Here is a 15,804-nt window from a genome sequence, read left to right as displayed (position 1 = left end):
GCTATTAACCCCCACCCTTAGTGCTATTAGCCCCCCTCAGTGCTCTTTAGCCCCCCTCAGTGCTCTTTAGCCCCCCATCAGTGCTATTAACCCCACCCCTCAGTGCTATTAACCCCACCCCTCAGTGCTATTAACCCCCCCTCAGTGCTATTAACCCCCCCTCAGTGCTTTTACCCCCCTCAGTGCTTTTAACCCCACCTCAGTGCTCTTTAGCCCCCCCCAGTGCTCTTTGGCCCCCCATTGCTCCTTACCCCCCAGTGTTCTTTAGCCCCCCCCAGTGCTCTTAACCCCCCCAGTGCTCTTAGTCCCCCCAGTGCCCTTAAGCCCTCCCCCGTGCTCTTAGCCCCCCTGGTGCTCTTCAGCTCCCCACAGTGCTTTTCATCTCCCCCCCATGCTCTCTGGCTCCCCCAGGGCTCTCCACCCCCCTGTGCTCCCTGGCTCCCTCAGTGATTTCCAGTTCCCCCCCAGACAGTGCTCTCCAGTTCCCCCCCTCCCCCTGTGCTCTCCATCCCCCTGGTTTTCCCTCTGACCACCTCCTGTATCATGTCCGCAGCCTCTGACCACTTCCTGTATCATGTCTGCAGCCTCTGACCACCTCCTGTGTCATGTCCGCAGCCTCTGACCACCTCCTGTATCATGTCTGCTGCCTCTGACCACCTCCTGTATCATGTCCGCTAAATGTACAGTGTGTGTCGTAAAAAACGCTTGACATTTCGAATATGGGAGAGGCAGCACTGTCTAGCCACGCTAAAGGTGCAAAGCACCAGTCTGCAGCTACGTGCTCGACAGCTTCCAATCCGAAAGCTGCAGCAGCGGTGCTTCCATCCCATTCACTGTAAAACAAGGGACCATTTTGAGTCACGCTGTATCCAGAAACTAAACCCTAACTGCAGAGGTACTGTACACTACAATGCTTGTCATTTATTTTAGTAAAAATATGCTGGGTGTGACATGGATTTTCTTCTTATTTAAAATGTATACATAGACATTTCATGAAACATTAGGGCATGAATATTTACGTGAAGTCATGGAAAAGTCATGGAATTTTATTGGTGAAAATGTGTATGAACCCTTTTCCATGAAGACCGATTTTGTCCAGACTTCTCCAAACAGGGTCCCAGTGGTTTCTGCCAGTTCTTTTTTTATATTTAGCTATGAAGCATTTTCCAGTATATCCATACAATCAAAAAATGAATGAGGCGCAGTCGTAGATAGAAAATAGGTATTTTAAACTTACTGTAAAATCCATTTCTCCGATGTTCATTGATGGACTTAACTCCTGATTCTTCTTAACCATTGGGTTATACTGCCCCCTACAGGAGTAGGACATTAGGCGGGAAAAAGCTTGACTACGCCTATGGGCAGTCCCAGGGGGTATACTCCCACACTCAACTATAGGCACTGGCATGTTACATGCAGTGTCAGAAGAAAGCCAACACCACACAGGGGTGGGTGCCGTGTCCGTCAAAGAACATCAGAGAAATGGATTTTACAGTAAGTCAAAAATCCCATTTTCTCTTTCATTCATTGACGGACACAGCTCCTGATGATTCTTAACCATTGGGATGTCCCAAAGCAGTGTTAAACATGAGGGGTGGGAAAACAGCAGAAAAAGATTCCCAAGGCTAACCATAGCCAACCAGGTAACATGCAGCTTAACCAAAAACAGCTGGAGCTCACCTGAAAAAAGCAGTACACCCTCAAAGGGGACCAGGTCCTCTAAACAGCAGCCTGCAAAACCTTGAGGCCAAAAGAAGCATCCCCAGATGCCAACACCTCCACTTTGTAAAAGTGTGCACAGAATACCAGATGGCCTACATCACTGATGCCTGATGACGGAAGGCCCAAGAGGCACTAAGCACCCGAGTAGAGTGTGCCTTAACAGGGAAAGGAGGAACCTGACCCCTAATTGAATAGGCCCGAATCACTGTCTGTCTGATCAATCTGGGATTGGTCACAGGAGAAATGGCCAACCCTTTTCGAGGTCCAGCTGTGAGTACAAATAGTGAGTCTGACTTCCCAAAAGACTCCGTAGCTGCCAGGTACACCCTGATTGCCCGAACCACATCCAGGGAATGCAAAGCAATTTCCTTAGGATGTTTAAGCCTCAGACATAGGGAAGGCAACACAATGGCTTCATTCAAATGGAAATCAGAGATGACCTTTGGAAGAAACAACAGACAGGAACGAAGAACCACCTCAGCTCTGTAAACCAACAGGTAAGGTAAACGACAAGACAACGCCACCATGACACCCTGCAAGCAGAAGAACTAGCCTCCAAAAAAGGCCACCTTCTGGGACAACTTAAGCAGGGTAACCTCCTGATATTGCTGATAATACATCTATAACTCGCCTGGTTTGGTCTGAGGCCTGCCTGGTGGGGACAAAACCCGCTTGGTCTGGGTGTATATAGCGAGCCAAAAACTAATTCATACGTGCTGCCAGAACCTCAGGATTTTTAAGTCAACGTTGATCAAAGAAATGGGGCGGTAATTCGCACAATCTCCATGATCTTTGCCTGGCTTAGGTAAAACATGAATAAACACCCTATTCTCATTTGGTGGAAGGGGCACTCCCTTTTGGATCTCATTGTAAAAAGAGCGCATGTGTGGGATCAATATTTCCTGGTATTTTCTATAATAGTGTCCAGAAAACCCATCTGGGCCCGGGGCTTTGAAAGGATTTACATTTTTAATCGCTGCTCGGATTTCATGATCCCTGATCTCCTCATCCATAGGCTCCATATGTGTCTTTTGTAATTTGAGCAAGGGAATATCCTGAAAAATGTATCAGCCTGTGCCTCTCTCAACGAATCCGGTTTGTCATACAAAGCTGAGTAAAAATCAAAAATTCTTTCACGACCATTGCGGATTCTGTGTAACCTGACCATTTTTAAGGCGTAGCTTGGGTAAGGCTGCTGTGTAGGTCCGGGGCATTTTTTTTCTCGCAAGCATAGTGTTGGGTTTATCACCCATTGCATAGAATTTATGCTTAGCCGAGCGAATAGGTTTTTCCGTCGCGTTGTGAGGTTTAAATTTAGAGCCACCCTTGCCATATCAATCTTGTGTCTAATATACATCTGAGGCAATTTACGCTGTTCCTCTCTAAGAGAAGTCAATGCATCCTCCTGTTGTTTTATCGTACTGTCACGAGTCTGCTTTGCTCTAGCTGCTAGTTGGATTATCTTCCCTCTTATGGCCACTTTATGGGCATGCCCAATTATTACAAGGGGGTGTGTCAGAAGGCAGATTTTCATCAAAGAAATTTCCGTATCTCCGTTTCTATTTCTTGGAATATAATCAGATCGTTGATTAAGGAGGCATTCAATCTGCAGGATGAAGGGGAACGGTCTGGACCATAGGTCAGACAACGTTAGTTGGATCACAGCATGATCCGACCACGGTGCATCCAAAATCTTTACTGAAGTGATGAATGACAGCATAGGTGTTTGCAATAGTATATGGTCTGTGCGTGAATAGGTGTTATGGACGTGTGTGAAGTGGGTGTAATCTCTAGTAGACGGGTTATTCTCTCTCCAGGCGTCAATTAAGTCATGCTGGTGCAATAACTGCGCCAATTTACAACTCTGTTTTGGGGCTTTTTTAATGACTGTTCTGTGAGGGTGGGATTTGTCTAAGGCATGGTCCAAGGGAAGATTACTATCACTGCCCAACACCATCCCTCCCCTCGTTTTAGGGAGTAGTACCTCCAACATGTTGCAAGAAAGTTCTACCTGCCCCACATTAGGAGCATAATAGGAAATAAAGGATACCTCCTGATCATTAATCTTGCCCACCATCATGACATATCTACCCTCCTTGTCTCTAACAATTGTGTGGGGAGTAAAAGGGACCTTTTTGGAAAAACAGATCGCAACCCCACACTTCTTTTCGGGACTCAAAGATAAATAGCATTGCGTGCATTTTGCATTGAGAAATTTAGGGGCCGATGTTTTAGAAAAATGGGTTTCCTGCAACAAAAGGATATCCGCTCTCAGTTTGTGGTAGCATTGAAAAGCTTTTGTGCGTTTTGTGGGGGCATTAAAGCCTTGTACATTGTGGGATATAACTGTGTACTTTGTAGAGTGTGGGTTAAGCATCATGGCAGGGCAGAACAAGCTCACCTGCTCTAGCTATGAAGATCCCAAAACCTCCATGGGCAACCCCCGAGCTGGAAACATTGATCAAACCTTTGTGATACAGTCTGCACGCTAGACCTGAAGAACTAAGATGTGAAAAAAAGAAAGAAAAGAATAAGGATAGATAGAAGAAATTAATTGGTCTATGGCCAAAACATAGCTCAAATAATACATTTTGGTAACAATTTGAACCATTGGCGATAACCCTGGTAAGAATCCAAGCCTGACCAATCAAGCGCAAAGTTTTCATCACCCAAGAGATGAAGACAAGATCACCAAACGTGGCATGCGCATACACTTCCACTCGTGCCCACACTAGCATATAGCCAGGACTGAATTTTCAAGTTAAAAAAAATACAAGTAGTCAACAGAAACTATAATAACTGCTCAAATAGGCATGTATCCCACACTAAAGAAGCACAGAGGCACCAATAAGGACAGGATGAGGTATGAGAACCCCATCAACCATGAGTGACCATTTGGGAAGGCAGAGTTCCTGAAATAAAGCCCAAAACTTAAAGTAGGTCCTAGCCGTCTTTCAAGTGATTGGGGTAGACTTTCTCAATGAAGACTAGCATTGACGTTGTTTCTGGGTAGACCAGATAGGCGATAATGGTCCATCAGCTCTCCCTGGTTGTTGAGGCGTTGCTGGGTCCCTAAAAATAATTCCCAGGTTTACTAGTAGGTCCTCTCCATCAAGAAAAGTGGAAAAGGAGTGTGATTTACCCCTATAAGTAAAAGAGAGTCTGAACGGAAATGACCTTTGGTATTTGATTTGCTGATTCATGAGCTGTTCCAGAAGCAGTTTCATATTCCGTCGCTTCTGGATCGTGGATGGGGCCAGATCCGAAAACTGAATTTGCGATCCTGGTAGAGAGAGATCAGATTTAAGCCTGGCCGCCAACATAATTTTTTCTTTTGATTCTGTAATAATGAGGCTTGAGCACCACATCTCGTGGCAGACCATCCGGCCTAGTAGCTGTAAGTGCGCGATGAACGTGGTCAATTTCAAGTTGATGGGGCCAAATATCCCTCATCGGCTCTTATACTGTCTCCTCTAGATCCGTAATAGCTTCTGGAAGCCCCCATATGCGCACATTATAGCGACGGGACCTATTCTCCAGCTCCTCTATTTTGGAATAGGCTTCTTCTAATCTATCATGCAGTTATCATAGTTGAATTTTGGATAACTTTGGAGATGGTGCCATCCATTTTAGTCTCAATTGTGTCCAGTCTGTTCCCAATATCCTGGAAATCACATTTAAGATCTGAAGTGATGATGGTGCAGGCTTTAGACAACTCCTGTTGTAAGAGATTGGAGAAGCAGGCTATCAAAGCAGCGTCTCCTGTGTATGCGGCAGGCTGAGTATGGGCAGGGCTGGGCTGACTCCTAGCCAGTTCAGCCATATCAGCCATGTGTCTGTCCAGGGATGAGGCTGGGTACCCCTCAAAGTGCTGCTGGCCTGAAAACATAGTTGGGGATGAGGGGCATGGAGAGCTTTCCCCAAAAAAAATTTCCCCCTGATCTCCCCACTCCCGGGGGTAGTGTTCCCCCACAAGTGTGGATGAGGAGGAAGAAGCCTACCGGGATGGATGTGACTGCCTGGTGTTTATGTCCCCTCGTGCTTCCTTCCTACCTTACGCCATTTTGGGACAGTGTTGCTGAGAGGAGGAGGAAGGCCGCGTTGATCGTAGCGGGTATCCCTGCTTTGAGTTCTGTTTTTTCGGCTGCCCGCTCCCTCTGCGCTGCATCCCGCTGATGGGTACGCCTCGTGTGCCCAGATTTGTCAGAAACGTGGTAAAGGCTTCGGTGTGCGGAGCTCAGTCAGCTCACATCCGTCCCCGAGTGCATGCGCACTCCCAGCACCTGGCTTTCAACAGCCAAGCCATTAAAACCAGCGAATGTAAGGAAGAATGGAAGATTGGTCATTGAGACAGCAGATCTTCCCTGAGAGGAAGTCTCCAAGGAGCATTGGTGAGCAGCCGTACCAGATCGGTATGATGTACTAAGACTGGCAAGACTGGCAAGGCCAGTCGAGAGCCAGAAAGACCGGAATCCCTTGCTGCCTCGATCCTTCACAGGAGTCTTGGCATAAGTTTGAGAGGGGGAAAGACATAAATCAGACGATACTGATGCCAAGGAGCCACTAATGCGTCAGCCAGAAGATAACAAAACCCAGCCACAATTCCTTCCATGGAATGTGTACAGCAGAGAGGGCTGGAATGATCGCTCTGCCCACCTTAGAATGCCAATTACTTCCCGATCCGCCATGACACTTCTTGTGCCCCCCCATGGTGATTGACATAGGCCACGCCGTGGCATTGTCCAATTAAATTCGTACCGAACACCCCTGAAGACGAATTGTCCAATGATCCAAAGTCTGATTGCTCGGAGTTCCAGTACATTGATCGGCAGTCTGGACTCTTCCCGAGTCCAGACCCCCTGAGCACAATCTATCCTGAGGACGCCTCCCGACCCAGACAGGCTGGCATCCGTGGTGACAACCGCCCAGTACAGGGGGAGAAAGATTTCCCTGTCGAAGTGCTGGAGAACGAAGCCACCTCTAGAGACTATAGATTCTTGTCCCATTTCACCAGAATCTCTTTTTGCAGAGATCTCGTGGGGAACTGTGCAAACAGGACCGCCTCGAAGGTAGACACCATCAGGCCCAGTACTCGCATGCAAGCCTGGAGGAATGACCGTCTGCTGGACAACAGAAGCTGAATTGTCTCCTTCAATTTCTAGAGTTTTTCCAGAGGAAGCAACACTCTGGCTGAGGCCGAAAGCCACCCAGATAGTCCAATTTTGTGAACGGAACCAGAGCAGAATTCTGAAGGTTTAGGATCCAATTAAACTCCCTCAGAGATAGCAGAGTAATCCCCCAAGGTGTCCATCAGAGCAGTCGGAGACCCTGCTCGCAGAAGAAGATCATCCAGGTGCCCCAGTACCGCGATCCCCCGCTGACGCAACAATGCTAGCACCGGGGCCAACACTTTGTGAAGACCCGAGGAGTGGAGGCGAAACCAAAGGTAAACGCCACAATTTGATAATGCTCTCTGCCCACGGCAAAGCGGAGGAAGCGCTGGTGACCAGGCACATAGTGGAATGTGAAGGTAGGCGTCCTTGATGTCGATAGAAGCGAGAAAATCCCCCAGATGTAGGGACGCCACTACCATGCGAATGGACTCCATGCAGAACTTCTGTACCGGCACAAAGCAGTCTAGCGCCTTAAGATCCAGAATTGGACGTACCTTGCCTTCCTTCCAGGGAACTGTAAACAGGTTTGAGTAAAACCCCTGAAAACATTTTCGAAGCTGGACCCCATGAAGTAACAAGTCTTGCACTGCCACAAAGTGACCCCGTAAGCGATCTGGGGACAAGTGCAGGTTTGAAGGGAAGAACCTTTCCGGAGGAAAAGACCAAAACTTGATATTGTAGCTGGACATAATGACTTCGTGGACCAACTTGACCTGTACCAGAGAGGTCCACGGATCCAGGAAATTAACGAAGACGTCCCCCCACCACAGATACAGGTGAGAGCGCCCCTTCATGCAGAGGAAGCCTTATCCACAGGTCTGGAAGAGCCCCTTGTGGCAAGAAAAAACGTAAAACCACCCCTCCCAAAAAAAATGATTGAAAAAAAAAAAAATAACAAACGTGTTATACTAAGTACCTGCCCTGTGAAGTGTTTTTGCACAGAGCAGCCTGAATACTCCACTTCTCGGGTCCCTCTTCGCTGCTCCTGGCCCCTCCCTCCTGTCCAGTGCTCCCACAGTAAGCAGCTTGCTATAGGGGCATCCGAGCCAAGCTGCAGCTCCTTGTGTCCATTCAGACACGGAGCTGCCATTCAGGCCCCGTCCCCTCTCTCTACCTGATTGCCTAACTGACTTTGATTGACAGTGATGGGAGCCAATGGCACCGCTGCTGTGTCTTAGCCAATCAGTAGGGACAGTCCAGGACAGCCGAGGGACTCATGGACATCGCTGGATAGAGATGGGGCTTAGGTAAGTATTAGGGGGGCTGCTGCACACAGAAGGCTTTTTATCTTAATGCAAAGAATGTATTAGGGAAAAAAACTTTCTGCCTTTGCAACTCCTTTAAGCCTCATGCCCACATACAGACACATACAAATGTAAACACTGGTTTTGAGGGGGAGGTGACACAGAAAAACATTGATTACTACTTATTTTTCATATCGCCCCGCACACTGGAGTGAAAGAAAATATATTCTAGGCCCATTATTCACGGCTAATTCTAAACTGATGATGTGTGGGGGCTTTTAAAGCATCTCCTATTGAAGTTGTAGAGTACAGAAAATAAATAACATGTTTGAGGTTTTTAAGTAACTTTCGGGCCTAAAATGATTTTTTCAATGTGTGCAAACATTATACATATATACAGCTTTTAAAAAAACCTAAAGCATGCTGGGAGAGGGAAGGGGTATACCTGGCTGGCCAGTGACATTTTGTTTGCCAGTGTCCAGGTCCTGCTGTAGGTGACAGTATAACCCAGCTAACTCGAACTGGATCTTTTGTCCCTTAATGAACTTCAAGAAACATATTTTTCAGATAAGAAGATTTATTTCTGAATTTAGTATTTCTACATGTTTACTGCTTTTTTTTATTTTAGTCTAGGTATGAAAATCTGACAGTTTTTCCTGATGTGTTATGTGTAGTTTCAGTACTTGCAATCAGCAGGGACCTCTGCTGGCCAATACTGGGAAAAATCATTTCTAGTAAATATATTACAGTTCAAACCATTGTTAACCAGTTCTGGACCGGAAGGATTTGCCCCCTTAATGACCAGGCCATTTTTTGCGATTCGGCACTGCATTATTTTAATGGAAAATTGCGCGGTCGTGCGATGCTGTACCCAAATAAAATTGATGTCCTTTTTTTCCCACAAATAGAGCTTTCTTTTGGTGGTATTTGATCACCTCTGCAATTTTTATTTTTTGCACTATAAACAAAAAAATTTAATTCTGAAAAAAAAAACAATATTTCTCACATTCTGCTATTTAACATTCCCAAAAAATAATTTAAATATCAACATTTTTCATCCTTTTAGGCCAATTTGTATTCTGCTACATATTTTTAGTAAAAAATAAAATCGCAATAAGCGTATTTTGTTTGGTTTGCGCAAAAGTTATTGTATCTACGAACTAGGGGAAAGATTTGTCATTTTTATTTATTTATTTTTTTACTAGTAATGGCGGCGATCTGCGTTTTTTAGTGGGACTGCAACATTGCGGTGGACAGATTGGACCCCTAACTGACATTTTTGACACTTTTGGGGGGACCATTGACATTACTACAGTAATCAGTGCTAAAAATATGCACTGTTACTGTAATAATGACATTTGCAGGGAAGGAGTTAACCTAGTTGGTGATCAAGAGGTTAAATGTAAGCCTAGGGGTGTGTTTACTAGCTGTGTTGTGTTGGGCTTTTGAAATGATCACAGAGACCTGTGATCCTACATAGAAGGCTCACAGACGCTCTGTGATCATTTCAGAGAGAAGAACGGTCAGCTGTGTTTACAACAGCTGACCGTCCTCTCTCAGCGGGGAGCGATCACGGGTGGCCCAGGGGCAATCGGGCCGCTCGCCCCGTTCATCAGCATCCCCGCTGCACCAGGTGCGCGACTGATGCACCCATATGGCGGTTCGCACAGGAGGGGCGCCGCAATATAACTGCGGCGGGCGGTCCTAAAGTGGTTAATATCTACTTGCCTGAATTTCAGATCATGGCAAATGACCAGTTGTTTTATTAGATATATTTGTAAAAAGCGTATTATACTTTGCTTAAATATAGTTCTATTGCATAGAGAATCTTGCATTTTAAGAATCCAGACCATTGTGATTAATACATTGTGGGACTCTGTAGATTGGTCAAGAGACATCTTATGGAAAATGAAAAGATTGCAATTCTTAAATTCTCTGATTCAACTAATTTACAAACAGGGGTGAATGAAATAAAAATCTTTCTCAGAAATTACACAATTTTTTTGAATGCAATATAGTTAATAGGGAAGGTACAATTACTTTGCCGCTGGGAGTGTGTAAACCCACCTTCCGCATACTGTCATGGTGGTAAAGATGGTAATAAGTATAGTCTTGAGAAAAGGAGGAAAAGAAACATGTGACCTAAATATTTAAATATATTATTGGTGTGATTAAGGGGAATATATTATTGGTGTGATTAAGGGGGGCATGACCCCAAACCAGCTGGAGGAAAGTTCAAAACTAACCTTAGAATGTATTTTACTGAAAGAGTAGTTGATGATGGAAAAGACTTCCAGTAGAGGTAGTGGGTCCCTCAACAGTAAGTAAATTTAAGTATGCTTGGAATAAACATGAAGCTATACTTGGAAAGACAGGTTCTATGTTTCTGTAAATGAATATTAATATTATTATGCAGGATATACAGTTAGGTATATATATATATTTGGACACAGGCACGATTTTCATACTCTGTATGCCACTAAAATCACATGAAAATGAAACAATCCAAATTAATTTGTAGTACGGACTTTCAGCTTTAATTCAAGCGGTTGAACATAAATATCAAGTACAAATTTTAGGAACTGCATCCATTTTTACACACAGTCCCCCCATTTTCAGGGACTCAAACTTAATTGGACAAATGAATATAATCCTAAATGAAATAGTCATTTTTATTATTTTGTTGAGAATCCTTTACTGGCATTGACTGTCTAGAAACCCATGGACATTGCCAAAGACTGGGTTTCCTCCTTTCTGATGCTTTGCCAGGCTCTAACTGCGGCTGTCTTCAGTTGTTCCTTGTTTGTGGGTCTTTCTGCCTTTAGTTTTGCCTTCAGCAAGTGAAATGCATGCTCAATTGGGTTGAGATCAGGTGATTGATCAGCCATTGCAGAATATTCCTCTTCTTTTCCTTCAAAAGCTGCTGGGTTGCTTTTGCAGTGTGTTTTGGATCATTGTCCATCTGTACAGTGAAGCGCTGTCCAACCAATTTTGATGCATTTGGCTGAATCTGGGCTGACAGTATATCTCTAAACACTGCAGAATTCATCAGGCTGCTTCTGTCTTCTGTCACATCATCAATAAACACCAATGACCCAGTGCCACTGGAAGCTATGCCATCACACTGCCTCCGGCATGTTTTACAGATGACGTTGTGTGCTTTGGATTATGAGTTGTTCCAAGCCTTCTACACACTTTTTTCTTCCCCACGTTCTGGTACAGATTAATCTTGGTTTCATCTGTCCAAAGAATGCTTTTTCAGAACTGGTCTGGCTTTTTTCAATGTTTTTTTTGGCGAAGTCTAATTTGGCTTTTCTATACTTCAGGCTTATGAAAGGTTTGCACCTTGTGGTGAACCTTCTGTATTTGCTCTTGTGAAGTCTTCTCTTGATTGTAGACTTTGACAATGATACGCCTAACTCCTGGAGGGTGTCCTTCCTTTGTCTGGATGCTGTAAATGGGTTTTTCTTTACCGTAGAAAGGATCCTGCAATCATCCACCACTGGACATGCAGGCCTTTTTATGTTGCTGAGCTAACCAGTGTGTTTTTTTTTCCGCAGAATGTATCAAACTATTGATTTGGCCACTCCAAATTAAGTTTTTGAAGCCTTACAATGACCTGTTTCACTTGCATGGAAAGCTCCTTTGAACTGTTACTTCCCGTTAGGGAGTCTTCAAATAAGACCTTTAAGATGAGATAGTGAGTCCAAATTGATGAAAGAAAAGGTGCATTTATTCACTGCAGTGGGAGGATACAGTTTTACAGAAGCTCAGTTTGAAGTGAACTGGGCAAAAGCAGGAGTATATTGCCTAGCTAACAAGCATTAGGCTAACTAATTTACTAATTTATAGTAATGAATATGCATAAGACATAGGCGTGTTCTAGGTTGTAATCTAGGTGTGATCGTATAATCAATCTAATCAGTGTCCATATCTTCTGAATAGCAAGCTAATAGTTAAATGGGCGTTAACATCATGTGACTGACACAAAAATGGAACTAGCAGCAGTCCGCCATGACAGTTGTTGGTTCAAACTGGTCCTGCTCGCAAATGTCTATTCTTTGATCAAACAGGAAGATAGGTGGTTGGTTTTCGACAGGCGGTGAGTGTCATCACAGACTTTGTTTCCTACAGTTAAGAGAAAGTGTACGTTAGCTCTTTAAATGAAATGACAGTGAAAAAGCAGAAGTAACAGTGTGTGTGTGTATGTGTGTGTATATATATATATATATGCGTATATAGAAAATACATTTATGTAGGTTCACAGCAATAGATTCCAAATGCAGATACCACACTTAGAATCAACTCCAGACTTTTTGCCTGCTTAATTGATGAAGAAATAACGAAGGAATAGCCCATACCTGGCTATGAAACAGCTTTTGATTCAACTGTCCAATTACTTTTGGTCCCTTTAAAAGGGGGATGGCTATTCTTAAGATATTTAATTCCTAAACCCTTCCTCCGATTTGGATGTACATACCCTCAAATTTAACCTTAGGGGGTACACTTTCAGCCCATTCCCATTGTAAAACTATAGCTTAAATATGTTTTTGGTAAATATCTGAAAAAAGCTAAAATTGTGCCTGTGTCTAAAAATATATGGACCTAACTGTATATAACACCAACAGTTTGTGCAGCACTTTACAAAATAAAGGGCAACAGTACAGTTACAATATTCCAGCGTGTAAAAGCTAATATTGATCCCACAAATATTTCCAATCTTTTTACATGTGTATGCCTTTCTATGAAGAATGTGCAGAACTTACTTACCGTTTGTATTCCAGGGCCTAAAGCAAGGACGGGCTGAAGCTTTAAGACCCAATCTTAAAAAAGGGCCCAGAAGAAAATAACATAAAAAGGTAAGTCATCACACTGATAGAAGAGTAAATTATCTACAGTAAAAATGTATTATTGCATGCAGTAGGAAATCTATTAATAATCTTGACGCAATGTACACCAATTTCAGACTGAATGTCTCCATGTCCTCTAAACATAGAAAGTTATTTTTTGCTGAAAACAAAAATGTTACATTTCATATTGTCATCCAAGTTCATTACTTTACAAAATATTTTGGCTTTATGTACTGTACAAAATAAGCCAATACCCCTAAGGTTAAACAAATCATTCCAATCTCTCCCAAAACATCTTTTTTTTTTTTTATACCCCATTGGTTAGCGAAGTACATCAAATTCCATGACTCTAATTCCTAATTAGCCATACATGCTTACATTTCTTTTGTTCAGCCCCATGGATTGTGACAGGTTCTCTTCAAAGGGACATCAGGGGTATTTTTGACCCCCTGTTGTCTCATCTGCCCTCCAGTGTAACTAATGGAATGCAGATTGTATCCCATTAGCTTCTTCCCCTGGCACTGTGGCATGTGACAGCTGATCTTACTAGGTAGAGTAGTTCAGAGGTTCACTTCCCCATTACCTGTCGGCACCTGCTATGTGGTTCCCGGGCCTAAAACTGGGGGTGCAGAGCCCAGAAAACATGGCTGAGGTGTGCCCGAATGGGGGGGGGGGGTTGTTGCCTTGTGAATGTACAGGGTTAGGGCACATACAGTAGATATATAAAAAGTTTACACACCCCAGTTAAAATGTCAGGTTTCTGTAAATAATTTCAGAACTTTTTCCACCTTTAATGTGACCTATAAACTTTTCATCTCGGTTCAAAAACAAACTGAAATCTTTTAGGGGGGAAGTAAGAATAAAAAACTAAAATAATGTTGTTGCATAACTGTGCACACTAACTTATAACTGGGGATGTAGCTGTGTTCAGAATTAAGCAATCAAATTCAAACTCATGTTAAATAGGAGTCAGTACACACCTGTCATCATTTAAAGTGCCTTTGATTACCCTAAATAAAGTTCAGCTGTTCTAGTAGGTCGTTCCTGACATTTTCTTAGTCGCACCCTACAGCAAAAGCCATGGTCCGCAAGGTGCTTCAGAGGGATCTTATTGTTAAAAGGTATCAGTCAGGAGAAGGGTACAAAAGAGTTTGTAAGGCATTAGATATACCATGGAACACAGTGAAGACAGTGTAAGTTGGGGAACAGGTAGCAGGTACAAAGCTCCCTGGGATTAGCAGTCTCTCAGGCACAGATACCAAATCCAGTGAGGTAGTGACAAACAGTGCAGTGTTTATTTGTGATATTTACAGGTGCTGTACAGTGTCTCGGCACTATCTATACAATATATACAAGTCCTAACTACCAGGCTGAGCAAGCATACTGCTTGTCAGCTTCAACATATACAACTTGTATGCTTTCACCAACCTTTTTCTCTCACAGACAGAAGGTGTCTGATTTCCCAGGATGAGAGCACTGGCTGTCTGTCCCAGGTGAGCCTAAATTGGCCTTGGGGAGAGGACCAAGACCTGAACTGCATTGTGGATCAGAAATCCCTAAATGTTTAGGTGAAAAGCCTGGGAGATGTATCAATCCCGAACAGGACTTTTCCCAGCTCTCTCTGGAATGCTCTGCTACAAACCCCCCCCCCCCCCTCCCTCTTGTTTCAGCCCCAGGGTTGGAATACTGGTGGCCCAACAGGAGTGAACCTGGGACAGGGCATCTACATTCCCCATCTTAAGCCCTTGCCTGTGCTTTACAGTAAAGGCATAGTCCTGAAGAGCCAGAAACCAAGGGTTCACCCATCTATTTGTGTTTTTTTTTTGGGCTATCCACTTAAGGGGAGCATGGTCAGTTATTAACTCAAACTTGCGCCCTAATAGATAATACCTTAGTGCGTCTAATGCCCACTTTATGGCTAAACATTCCTTTTCTATAATAGCATACTTTCGCTTATGTTCAATAAAGCAGACGAAACGCAAATATGTGGCCTCAGGTTCAGGGGGTTGTACTGGAGTGATGCCTGCAGCTAGAGGCATCACCTTAGCACCGTTGTTTAGAGCCGACGGTAGGCTTTCTTGCAATGACAACTGATATGGTGGAGCAGCCACTTGGCTGTCATTAAAAGGAGCGGAACGGGGCATATCCCCCCCTCTCTCCGCATTCGCGGCTTAGCCATGTCTCCTGTCCCACAAGGAGACCGGAGAAAACAGCCAGCATGTCGGCTGGCCAAAGACCGGAACAAAGCCGCATTCGGCTCTGATCAGGTCTCCGATGTAAAAACCCGTGACATGACATTACTCCTGGGTACTAGAGCCTTAAATTCCCTGGCGGTATTCCCGAGTGTGGCTCGGGGTTAATATACAGTGCCAAAAGCGGTAACCTCGAGCCACAATTGGGATTACCCCACAATCACACTTACCTTCTGCTACGATCCCCCCAATGTCCTGCAGCCATCCTCCTGCTGTCCTGCCGCTGTGTGCTCCGGCCGATGCCGGCACCGCTCTTCAGGTTCCCTCCCCTGCGTGCGCTGCGACGCAGGGGGGGGGGGTGGTGGAACCGGCGGGAATTTAAAAAAAGTAAATAAAACAAATCACATGATACAGTGTAATCTGTTAGGATTACAACTTTGTATCAAGCCATTTCACCACAGCTTTTCACCTAGTAGCTTTTCCAGTGCCCTGCCTGTGCTTTTGCAGTTCTTTGTGCCTGGAAAATTGAGAATGTCCATGGCATCCAAAAAGCGTTCTTTTAGCTCAAAAGCGCTTTTAGACGAACTGGAAAACAGCGACAGTGAATCAGAATTATTTGAAG

At 44.3% G+C, this 15,804-nt stretch overlaps 1 protein-coding gene across 4 annotated transcripts in view; it reads left to right on the top strand.

Moving 5' to 3' along the window:
* LOC309568295 (survival motor neuron protein 1-like) overlaps positions 1-15,804 on the top strand; it is a 71,298-nt gene that overhangs the window by 39,162 nt on the left and 16,332 nt on the right. For all 4 annotated transcript variants that reach the window (XM_082273962.1, XM_082273960.1, XM_082273961.1 and 1 more), the window contains one exon: positions 12,925-12,999. In XM_082273962.1, the coding sequence (XP_082130088.1) occupies positions 12,925-12,990 (66 nt within the window). In that variant the 3' untranslated portion in view covers positions 12,991-12,999. The remainder of the gene's footprint in view (positions 1-12,924; positions 13,000-15,804) is intronic.

Source organism: Pelophylax lessonae (assembly GCF_965119305.1).
Source record: "Pelophylax lessonae genome assembly, chromosome: 1".
Lineage (NCBI taxonomy): Eukaryota > Metazoa > Chordata > Amphibia > Anura > Ranidae > Pelophylax > Pelophylax lessonae.
This window is presented reverse-complemented; position numbering and strand designations above follow the sequence as displayed.